Source organism: Nilaparvata lugens, chromosome 6 (assembly GCF_014356525.2).
Source record: "Nilaparvata lugens isolate BPH chromosome 6, ASM1435652v1, whole genome shotgun sequence".
Taxonomy (NCBI): domain Eukaryota; kingdom Metazoa; phylum Arthropoda; class Insecta; order Hemiptera; family Delphacidae; genus Nilaparvata; species Nilaparvata lugens.
The window spans coordinates 23,622,084-23,635,075 of NC_052509.1; the positions used below are offsets into that span (position 1 = coordinate 23,622,084).

Genomic DNA, 12,992 nt, shown 5'->3' on the forward strand with positions numbered 1-12,992 from the left:
TTAAAAAAGTTAACAAATAAATTTTTTGAAATTTAAAAAATTCTAGATGGTCTAAGATTAACCATAAAGATATATTTTTCTACTAGAAAAATGTTGATGGCGTACGAGTACTCCTAATACGTGAATCAACAGCTGCTTGGAAATGCTAATAATTATCTGATTTTTTTAACAAATAAATTTTTTGAAATTTAAAAAATTCTAGATGGTCTAAGATTAACCATAAAGATATATTTTTCACGTATTTTTCTACTAGAAAAATGTTGATGGCATACGAGTACCACAAATCAGTGGTTTTTTGACAATTTCTTAGTCTTTTTCATTCAATTATCTGAATTATTACTGCAAGATACTAAGATTCTCAAAGGAAAAGAAAGTATTTATTTCTTATTGAGGTGTTGAAGATATGGAATTTAATTTCTTTTAGTGAGTGAATATTGTGAAAAGCCTAAATGCGTACCATGCCCATGATAGTTTGTCCCAAATGGGCGGAGCCTGTTGCCTTTCTTCCAGCACCTGCTTCTGATGCGTCACACTGTCCTTCGCCCATCGTTGTATGCAGATCACGTGGAAAAAGCAGAAGCATTTTGTGCAGCTCCAAATCTGGAAACATGGAACAATTTCAATTATCTGTGACATTGTCATGATGAATAGAATACTGTACAAGGTGGTGTTTATTAAGTCATACTGAGCTTTATACAAACTTCATGTTCACCAGCCAACTCAACTCATCTTTTATAACGTTTTGTTTACAACAAAATTTATAACGTTTTCACCAACTTCCCCTGGACAACCGGACAATCATTTTAAATTAAAACTGCACTCCAATTGCTCTGACCGCTCAAAATATAATTGCCCAGAAATACAAAAAGCCAAAAATACAAAATATCTTGGCGTAATAATTAATGAAAACTTGAATTGGCAACCTCATATATCTTTTTTATGTACAAAAATTGATTATATATCTATATAAATATATACCTGGAGCTTGCATGTCCGATAATCAGTTGTAGACCTGGGCCAAAGTCTAGTCATAATAATTGGTTTACCGCTGAACTTAATGGAATGAGGGAACACCTGTTGCTCCTATATAATACTTGGAAGCTTGATAATATTGATAATGGTGAGGTGAGCTATAAAAATTATAAAAAATGTATAACTCAGCAATAAATAAAGCAAAAATAGAAGCCAATAATAAATGTATTTCCAAGTCAACCAACAGATGTAAAGCAGCCTGGAAAATAGTAAGGAATGAAACAGGCCAGGACTCAGCACCCTCTAAAATTAGTGTTGCACCCGATGCCCTTAATGACTACTTCATCAGTATATCAAGTCTAAAAAATCGAGATCAGCTATCTTCTTCTGCGATAACATTTACTGACCTTTTAAATAATTTCAAATTTTTCATAGACGATTTATCGTACTAGAGTGAGGCTATCTTGGAGAATGGTGGAAACTGTGAGATTGATTGTAAGCCGTTTAAGTTCCTCGCTGAGTGAAGACTGTTTTGGTCTGTCTAATTTTATAATTAAAAATATAGTTGATTCCATGTTGGTACCTCTGACTCTAATAATATATTTTGTTTTAATAACAGGACAGTTTCCTGATTGCTTGAAGCTGTCCTTAATCAATCCAATTTTCAAAAAAGGGGATCGAGACCTGCCCGAAAACTACAGGCCAATAGCGATTGTAACAATAATAAGTTAAATCATTGAAACCTGTATTTTCCAACAAATGTATGAGTACATGACAGTCAACTCTATTTTACATGAAAACCAATTTCGGTTCAGACCTAATTGCTCAACCACTATGGCTGTAGAAAAGATTGTAAATTCTATTCTTCAAGGATTCGAGAAAAATATGATAGTTGGAGGGAAAATGCTGGATTTGAGTAGAGCTTTCGATACAATTTCTCACAGTGTTCTCTGCAGCAAGCTTGAACATTATGGCATTAGAGATAAGGAATTGAAATTGATCAGAAGTTACCTTAGTGACAGAACACAATAGTTCGACTGAATAGGCAAAATAATAAATGTTCAGAACCAAAATAAGTATTGGCAGGTGTTCCACAAGGATCAGTCCTTGGACCCTTTCTATTCTTAACTTTTGTGAATGATTTTAGTGTTAATGTTCCATGTTTATCTGTGCTCTATGCTGATGACACTACCATACTTGATTCTAATACTAGTGTAGAGGCTGTACTTGATAGGCTTGACTCTTCGGTTGAACGCTGCAGGGATTGGTATGCTGCTAATTGTTTGACTCTCAATGAGAGTAAAACAGTAAATATTCTATTCACGCTTAGAAATAATTTAAGCAGGGAGCACCAGGAATACCTGAAGCCGATTAAACTGCTGGGTATTGTCTTAGACAGTAAATTGAGTTGGAGTAGCCACATAGAGTATCTGTGTAAGAAACTGTCCAGAGTTATGTACCTACTAAGAAAACTAAAATGTTGTGTCAGTAGGGAGGTACTTATTCTGACTTACTATGGGTGTTTCATTCCCATCTCAATTATGGGCTCCGTCTTTGGGGTAACTCAAGTGATATGAAGAAGGCATTTATTTGGCAAAAAAGCAATTCGCTGTATTGTTGGTCTAAGGAGTGTTGAAAGCAGTAAAAATAGTTTTATCGAGCTTGGCATCATGACTCTCCCTTCCATGTACATTTATTGTAACCTGGTCCATGTTAAAAAAAACTCAACTCTATTAACAAGACATAGCCATCAGCATGAACATAGAACTAGAAATAGGAATAACCTAATTACCCCATACATCAGACTGCAAAAAACATTCAAAAGCTATAATTATCAACAATACTTATTATTCAATAAATTACCGACAACAATAAAAAATTTACCACAAAAAAAGTTCATATCTACAGTTTGTTTAGTAGCACGATGGCTCAAAAAACAGGCTTTTTATACAATTGACGAATACCTAAGTCATAACGTGAGCATCTGACTGTTTTATATTATATTTGTATATGTATATATGTATACATATGTGTACATGTTTAATGTTATGTATATATGTGTTAGCGGTACGGTATATTGTTAGTATATGCAATGCTATGTTTTATCTTCACATGACATTTGTTTATAACATTTGATGTACACCTGAACAACCTTTTTATTGTCCAAAAAAATATTATTAAAACCATTTTGAATAAACCGAGATTATACCTAACTCATCTAATTTTCCAGGAATTTGATGTATTTACAGTTAGACAACTCTAAGTTAAAACTTTACTTAGATACTTATTAAAAAATAACAGCAAATTTCCTAAATTAAATAAACATGTCTACAACTTCAGACCAAATGTAATAGAAAAATTCCAAATTTATACTACAAAGTTAACTTTCATTAGAAGACAATTAATTAAGAAGACAAGCAGCAAATTAATAAATGCAATACCTTTTGATTTGAATGATAAAATATCAAAGAAAAGCATAATGGAGTGGATTAAAGGTGGATATTTCTTCACTTTGAACCTAGCACTGTGATTTGTTTTTTTTCTGTTTCGGTTCTCAGTTTGGTATTTCTCTGAATTCTGACCTTTTATAAATTTATCAATATACGTGTGAATTATTCTACTTTGGAACACATTTTCAAAGTATATTGATTTAAATTATATTTTGTGTCTCTACTTTTGTTATAAAGCCTCTAATTTGTTATAACTCGTTTCAATTTCTAGTTATTTCAAGGATTTTTTTAAGCAACTCTCACCAGCGGGCAAAGAGTTATGTTTTTGCTGGTGATGCCTAGAAATTTTATAATTAGTTTTCTTCTCTCATTAGTTTTCTTCTTTACTCATACATATGCATGTATGTGTAATTTTAGTATGGACATTTTATTTTTGCTCGTGTATGTATGTGTATGAGTAAATTATTGTTTGTTTTCTTTTTGGCAATAAATGAATTTGATTTTCATAATTCCATAATTCAGTATGGTATATCCGTATGGGAGGGGGGCTGTTATAATTCTCACTTAGAAGAGCTTTTCATAATTCAAAAATCAATAATCAAAACAATTTTAAATAAACCCAGACTTTACCCAACCGACTTGACTTTCAAATAGTTTAATGTGTTAACAGTTAGGCAGTTGTACGTAATAAATGTAGCGAAATATATAATCAAACATAAAGCTAATTTTCCTTGCACAAATAACACAATCAATAACCTGTACAATCTGAGACCCTCCTCAAATAAGTATCTTATGTACAATACAAACATTGAAACCATCAGAAGACAACTTATATATTTAAGCACTAAATTGATAAATAAAATTCCTGAAGAATATATCTGCTGCGCAAAATTGACTAAAAAAATAAAACATGATATTAGTATTTGGATTAAAACGAACTATTTTTTCTACCTGTAAATTAAACAAAGTAAAAGAGGAACTTAGTGTTTTTGTGTGCTCACTTACCAATCTAGTGTGGACCTTTTTATTTATTTTTCTTTATTAAATTAACTATCCTATCATCCCACCTCACCTTTTTCCTAATCCTTTATTTTCCCTCTCAAGGATTGAAAGCCTTCCTAGTACATGGGTAACCATAGTTGGAAGAGCTTCAATCCCACCCCTTTACACCAAATTCTGAATTAGCATCTTGTACGGACATTTTGTTTTTTTTTTTTTTGTACTAATTTTGCTAGTTGTTTGTTCTTGTTGTAATTTAATATTACTTGTATTTTATGTATGTGTGTAAAGGGAAATAAAATTGAATTGAATTGAATTGAATTTTATTTTTAACAGGTTGTATCCACGGTATATAGAAGACGGTAGGTGTCACGCGCATGTTTGTGCTAAATTTCCGGTGTAGCTGACGCCATTTTATTTATTTATTAATTTACAATGCAAATAACACTAATGTAATAACATTGAAAGATAAAATAATTATAATTATATATTGATTTTATATACAATCATCTGTTTTTAACGAATACGTTTCATAAATTGCCAATAGGTGTTGAAAACCTCTGTTGGTGGCGATGACGCAATCTAGCTGGCTGGCCACTGCGCACACATTTCGTTGCCCCTAACGTTTTCATCTAAATACCGTGGTTGTAACTATCCCCTAATCGTATGTTCATTATTAAACTCAAGTTACTTGTAACTTCATCTTTAAACTTGTAAATTATTCCTCAAATAAAAAGGCTGTTTTGTATGGTTCATAAAATACAGGATAAATGCTAATTCATAGAAGTCACATTGTTTATTGTTTTTGAAGGGACGGATTCAAGGATCCAAAGGTTCAAAGAACCCCACACGTCAACCGAAGCTTATTGTGTTCCCAAGCAGTATGTTAGTTAGGCAAACCAATACCTGTGTTCTTTACAAGAACCAGGAGTTTTCCCTATACTAACATCCCATTCATCACCCGGTTGCTTGTTGCAATCCAGTGTGATATACTTGGCAGTCTCTTCAGTCTGATTAGTCCTCGTGACCTATGTGAGTTCCATTCCTGGTCTTTTTGTAGGTCCTTCCGCTGAGAGAGGGGACGCCAAACTGCCTCTAGGGCGCCCGGCGCCCGGCCACCCTCGACTCAGCCTCTTGACCCACATTTGTACCTCGAGTTTCACCCATCTCTGGTCTCTTGGGTTTTTCTTTTTGCCTCAACGAAACTCTGCAGGGTCAGAAGCCTCACCTCTCCCAAGAAGTTTTGCCTGAATGGCCGCATTTCTCTGAGCAGTGGTGAGTTTTGGTCTCTCCACCCACAAACTCGTGACCAACGTGAGTTCCACTCCTGGCTTCTCTGTAGGTCCTTCCGCTGAAGGAGGGATCGCCAAATTGGCTCTAGGGCACCTGGCCACCCTCGACTTAGCCTCTTGACCTACATTTGTGCCTGGAGTTTCACCCATCTCTGGTCTCTTGGGTTTTTCTTTTTGCCCCTCCGAAACTGCCCTGATGGGGCAGATCCCGTGGGTTTGAAGGTAAGGCAACTTCTGGAGTTGCCTTGAGGTCCATTTTAGTCGCCTCCTACGACAAGCATGGATACTGTGGTTGAATTCTGGTTTTCAACAAATTCTTGAGTATGATTATCGACTCAGAGCTCCCCCAACCCACAGGGGGCAATAGAAGTCACATAGTATACAAGCATAATATGCTTAAATTGTATATTATACAAATCCTGTTTAACTTCTAGAGTTCATGAACTATCAATTCTCTAAAAATGTCTTTCTATCAAACATTATTGTAATGCTAGATTGAGAAAACTTTATTACAGATATATAATACAATTCCTATAATTTATGCTTCAACATAACAGATCTTTCTGATATTAGTAATTTTATAGTCCTACGAATAGTGTAGAAGGCTACAGTTGATTGAACCCTATACAACGTGAACTATAAGATCATAATAAGAAAAATAATTTGTTAAGTGAATACATAACTGAGGAAGTACCTAATTCAATATGTGACAAATAATGAAAATTGAGGTTCGTCAGAAAAATGTAACACAGCTCTTCTAATTAACTGAGATACGCGGCATTCTACTTCTACATTCTTCTTTGTCTACTATATACCATGAGGTTTTGTAGGAATTTGATAACTGATTTCAAATTCAAATTTATTTTATTGTTGAAACATTGATACAATGTACAACAAAGTCAAAAGTATAATAAAATATAAAAATATGAGAACAATAGATAAACTAAGAGAACAACATAATAAAATATCGTATATCTATACCTAAAAGTCATTTTCCTCCACCTACTGTCCACCTACTTTACTCCCCGAAACATAATACTAAAGTGTCACTTTTTCGCTCTTGGTAGCCTACTAAAAAACAGAAAACTCCCTAGGGAGGAAAAGTAACTCCATTTAAATAACATAGGAAGCATCAAATAACACATCTCTATTTTTAAAACTTACATTGGAAATAGGTTAGAAGGTGTGAGCTCAGATGAGGAAGCATATAGAGTAGTCAGTCATTGAGCCAACTAAATTCAATACCTCAACCAGATTTGATCAACATATGAAATATATGTTTGTATGATAAAATTATTACATACTTCATATTAGTATACCACAAAAATGTATAGATATTTTTTAATATTTAATTCTATTCAAAATATCAGTCAACGAATATTTCCCATAAACTAAACAAATTTAGAAGGCGAACTTCATCATAGTTGTAGTAAGTTATGAGTCGGCCATTGTTGTTACAACTTTTGCCGACAGATAACTCATAGCGCTGACGGCAGTGAACTGCGTTTACTGCCAGCTGTTTACTTCTCAGGTTATGTTGCAACACATTGTTACTGGTCAAGTAAGTTTTTTTAATCATTTTATTTGCAGTTTTTATAACAATGTAGGTAGAGGAAAAATGTTGTGTACATCACGAGTGATAAATGCTTTTTCTCCCTCTGGGAAATTGTTCCACTCGGCTTCGCTTCGGGCATCAATCTTTCCCCTCAGGGAGAAAAAGTGGTATTTTTCACTCTTAGATATACAAATAAACTATTACATCACATATTCAAAAATAATTCATACCTGTTATAAGTACATTTTTCAACAAGATAAGTTTTAATTTTACTTTTAAAACATTCAAAATCGTTAACCTTAAGACTATCTATTATTAAGTAATTAATTTAATAATGAGTTTAATTATAAAGTCTTGTACCAAATTCAATAAAACAGTTCAATGTAAAGGAATAACTGATTCAGTGTGAGTGAAGAAGCATTTCTTGTATGATGACTATGAACAGAGCTATTAAGAGCAAGACTGGCTAAGTTTTTCTTAATGTATAACAAACATTCCAGTGCATGAAAAGCATGAATTGTCAAAATGTTATTATGCTTGAAAAGTGGTTTGCAATGAGACCGACTAGGAACACCAGCAATAAGGTGGGCCGTCCACTAGAACCAGCAAAGAAAGGAATAGATACTCGTCCATTTCAACAGGTTCATACGGCCGTGCACGACCGTCTCCGGCCGATCAATTTTTTGATCCGAAATGAACGGGATTTTCCGGTTCTATCAGGCCGAACTAACTATTGTCCCTAACCTACAATTGTTCCACAGTCTTGTTTGTTTTTTGAAGTTGTTCTGCTTTATAAAAACGTTTTACAAGCATTGTTTTATTTCAATGACGGCTAAAAATTCATTACATCATTATACTCTATAATAATTGTGTCATAGCGTTCATCCTCAAATAACCCTCCAAAGTTATCAAACAATATCATTTCAAGTTTTATGATAAAATACTTCTACTTTTGTTGTTATTTAGTTAATAAATAAATATTTAATAATGATATTTGTATGATGATATAAATAGCATACATATTATAAATATCAATATCATTTAGTATGATGTAAATGAATGTAAACAGTGACTGTGAATGTAAACAGTTATTTCAATGTGTTAGGGAAATTATGAGTCAATCTATTTTGTTATTAACGACAAAGAACTAAGAGAAAAAACCTGAATTCAAGTGGAAAAATTTAGAAAATTCGTCTGATGTAGAATTAGAAATAATTTTATTAAAATTGATAATAATTAGGAGGTAGCATAGAATCTCATCGAAATCAATTTGATGGATGAAATCTTACAGACTTTGTAAGTAAACACAAAGAAGAATCACTTTCCCTACTAACTAAAGTCCGTAAGATATTACTTTTATGAAGAGGAGAAACCAATTTCTCCTTCCACAGTTTGTAGCATAGACACAGACGGTCATCCTGCGCACAATTGAATGCGCCATGTCATTATGCTTCACGTTCTTGTGATGAGCACATCTCCGTAATCACACAAACCAATATACCTGCTGACCAGTAAACTTTGGAACTACTTTGGATCAATGCCAGGCAATAGTTGGAGGGGAGTGTCGGCGCGTCGCGTTACAAAGCTCTCTCACACAGTACTGACAAAAGTAGGAGAATGCTGATAGGTAGTGGGAGTGATTAGTGGAGGATAGAGCATCGGACCTCTCCATCTTCAAGAAAGAGCCGTGTTAAAAGTAATTTCTCACAGACTTTAGCTTGCCACTTCACTTTCTGGCGACCAGCCAACTTCTAAACTGTACTGACGAAAACTGTTCCAATGGACGACCGTATTCGGCCGAGTTGACAGCCAGCAGATTCGACCGATCCAACGGCCGAACGGATCGGTTGAATACGGTTCCAGTGGACGGTTCTACTAACAGCTCGCTTTTGCAAAACAAACAGTTTTGTAACATTAGTATAATTACCCCAGGATTACTTCATGCAGTGATATTAGACCAATGTACGATAGATTTGTCCAGCCAAATATTTATTGATTAAGTATTTACATCAAGAGAGACACAATACTTACAGCATCAGGCCGTTTGACAGTAGCAATGCAGATGAGACATATGGCAGCACCCGACTGGAAAGCGTCTTCAAGGAATTTCTGTGTTCTGCCAAGATCAACATTAGAATCATCTGATAACGATGAGTAGTTTTTCAAAACAGAGTCTGCAATAAGATACAAAATGTATTGTTAGTTGGAATAATGATGATAATGAATTGAGTTAATCTAGTTGCTTGAGCGAGCTCAACATTGTTATTAAATAAGTTGTGGAATTGTTACATAACGCAATTAATCACAATATTTTGTTAATGACTAAACTTTTTGTGTAGTTGAGGAGTTGATATTGTGGTAATTATTCATATTGAATGAAAAAGACTAAGAAATTGTCAAAAACCACAGATTCATTGATACTTAGAAAGATCGGTTTCGGTTATTACACCATTGTCAATCTCTGATAAACTAAAACTAAATACAAGAGCAGCAGAATAACAAAGGCAGATCTTTGAATATTCTAGAGGCTTTAGAAATAACAAGAGTAATTAAGGAAAATTCCCAGTATAGTTTAAATGACCAGATTCATTTCAACCAATACAACACTACGAATTTAGTTTTATCATAAAATTGTAAGCATACATTAGTCAATAGTTTTTCCATTTACATATTTGTTTTATTATCTTTCACACTTGTTTTCTTGGTTCTTATTTTGTACTGAAAGTAAATTTTGTTATCATGGCGATTCTGTTGCTTAAGCCGCCATTTTGTCACACCGTTGAGTGGGAGGAGACTGTCTAGCTGGGCCAATGGCAGGCGTTCAAGCCCTTGACCAATAGCAGTACTCGCCTACTAGTATAAATTCTGCTGCTCTTGTATTTAGTTTTAGTTTATCAGAGATTGACAATGGTGTAATAACCGATACGGTCTTTCTAAGTATCAATAAATCTGTGGTTTTCGACAATTTCTTAGTCTTTTTCATTCAATTAATGACTAAAAGTCATTATAAGTATAGATTTACTGGTGATTTTATCCATCTTGAATTATCTTATATCAATCATGCCAGATACAAAATGGATAGTTTTTGTTTTATTAAAAATAGATTACTGATAAAATCACCGAGATTAGTGATGAGTAGCTTAGGGGAGCCTTTAATTTGATTGATATAATCCTGTTAGAAAACACAACTGTGCATAAAGCATATTGCTTCATGTCAAATATTATAATAGTTGCAAGGCATTCATGTATTAACTAATAGTACATATTGGGCTTTAAATCTTATCTAATATAGGCCCACATTCCTCCAATTTACTTTTCAACAGATGAATTAATAGGGTAAAAGAGACTAGTTGTAATCTATAGGTATGATAAAATAATAGGGTCATATAAAAAGTCCTGAAACATATTAAGAGACATGAAAAGTATTTTCTTCTAAAAGATATGAGCAGATCCTGCTCCTGTCAAAAGTACTCACTGAGAATATTATCAGTTTCAAGTTCATCTTCTTCAGAGGACGAATTGTAGTCGTCATGCAAGTGTTTCTGCACGCTTGCCTGCATTCGCGACTTGGCTGCCAGAAACTTTTCTTCTGCTTGCGACAGATTCACAAGCTGACTACCAGATCCTCCACGCAAGCCCGACCCCTCTGCTCTTTTCTGCTGACTATTCTGAATTTTGGTACGATCCTTCCAAGCGTTCGACTTGGGTGCACCTCTTCCAGTCATTTTGCAATCTAAAAAAGTCAATAAACAATAAGCATTTAAGTAGCATAGTATGGTAATTTAATATTGTTCAATCTAGGCTATATCACATTATTTGAAACACTAAATGTTTCAATGAGGATAATTAACTGGTACAGCTCCGTAACCAGGTACGTATTATCGATATTGAAAATGTAGAATAAAGCACCATTATACGATAATAACTGTATAGCGTACTGTATTTCGAATAAAACCAAAATATTGCCATTTAAAAGCGGGTAAATCGACAATAATGTGATACATGGTTGAACTCGTCTTGACCTCCTCTATCGATCTATGTAGGTCTTAATTATTCTAGATTACGCAGCCCATATACTAAAGTGCAGCTAAGAGATGCGCGTTATGATATTTTTATGTAACGATAATTTCAATAGCCTATCGATAATAAGTACACCAGATAATGAACTGTATCAGAACTGTTTCAAAACTGTAATGTAGAGCTTAAAAGTTCCAATATAGATTTATTATTAGGGAATACAAATATGTAACCTAATTCAAGTTACATGTAGTATAGCCCAGTCAAATAGTCATTATAATGCGGCCCGACCAAACAAAAACCAAGGTAATTGATTTTATTGTTTTAATCGGTCCATTTGGGTATTAGTAAGAGTAATCTATGGTTTTCCACCAAAATTTATGAAGGCATAACTTTTTGCAGCCTGAAAACTAAGAGATTTTGGTACTTTTTTCAGTTTTTTCACGATATCTCCAAAACCAATTGTTCAATCAATATTTTTGCTCAGTTATTTTTTGAAGAGCGAGCATTGAATTCTCTACAACTTTCATACCCTAAATGTTTTTCTATCTCCAATAAGAAGCGAGTTATAGCTCGTTGAAAATTGTTAATTTTCTTCAACTTTGCGAAAAATTGCTAAATCCATTTTTATTTCCTTTTCACTTCTTATGGAGTTATATGTGGTATTTTTTGATCGTAATTAGAGTATTACTAAGCTGTCAATACAATCACAAATGATAGAGTTGGAACAAAAAAGGTATATTTTAGGGTGATGATTCAATTTATGAGACTCATGTTTTGGCGCTAACTTTTTTGGGTGAATTCAGACCAACTGCTAATTGCTAAAAACGGTCACTGTTTGGAATAAAAAGTGCACGTTATACAGTGCCATAGTGTGAAAATTATAAAGTATTCTCTAGAGCAGATTTCATAAAAATAGTCCAGTTGAGGATGAAACAGGAGAGCGCCTCCTCAACATCACCCCACCCCCACCAAAAAAACCAAACGACGTTAACAATTCATCAGGTTTAATTATGAAATATGAATGTACTTTTATTTAGCCTATAATCAGCTGATTTGGCTTCTTATTGGAGATAGAAAAACATTTAGGGGATGAAAGTTGTAGAGAATTCAATGCTCTTCAAAAAATAACTGAGCAAAAATATTGATTGAACAATTGGTTTTGGAGATATCGTGAAAAAAACTGAAAAAAGTACCAAAATCTCTAAGTTTTCAGGCTGCCAAAAGTTATGCCTTCGTAAATTTTGGTGGGAAACCATAGATTACTCTTACTGATACCCAAATGGACCGATTAAAACAATAAAATCAATTACCTTAATTATTGTTTGGTCCGATGTACTATTTGATTGGGCTAGTACAGTAACTTAGGTTACTAAGTTAATCTGAAAAAGCAAAGTACTTGTAGGCCTACTTAAATCAAGATTACACCACGATGGATTGTTGCATGAATTTTTAACATATAACTCTTTATAGGTACTTGATGAAACATTACCTGCAAACTGAAGCTACAAAATTAGAATTGGATTTTTGGTTAGTTACTGAAACTGAAGTTGATTCCCCGACAATAAAATGCTAGTCAAGGCGAACCTAGTTCTTTAGATGTGCCAGTCTAAGTTTAAATTTATCAAAAGAACTGGTTTATCAGCAATATAAACACTTAAAAACTCAAAAATCCAAAAATTTCTAGGACATTTTCCAATTCTATCA

General features: G+C 33.7%; 1 protein-coding gene across 2 annotated transcripts in view; it reads right to left on the minus strand.

The window, feature by feature from the left end:
- LOC111057595 (NF-X1-type zinc finger protein NFXL1) overlaps positions 1-12,992 on the minus strand; it is a 59,521-nt gene extending 46,529 nt beyond the window's left edge. Inside the window, exons 1-4 of one of the 2 annotated variants that reach the window (XM_022345033.2) lie at positions 12,778-12,992; positions 10,744-11,001; positions 9,300-9,442; positions 458-600 (exon numbers count right to left, since the gene is read on the minus strand). In XM_022345033.2, the coding sequence (XP_022200725.2) occupies positions 458-600; positions 9,300-9,442; positions 10,744-10,993 (536 nt within the window). In that variant the 5' untranslated portion in view covers positions 10,994-11,001; positions 12,778-12,992. Of the gene's footprint in view, positions 1-457; positions 601-9,299; positions 9,443-10,743; positions 11,002-12,598 lie in introns of both variants that reach the window. The other variant, XM_039430467.1, reaches the window with a different exon arrangement.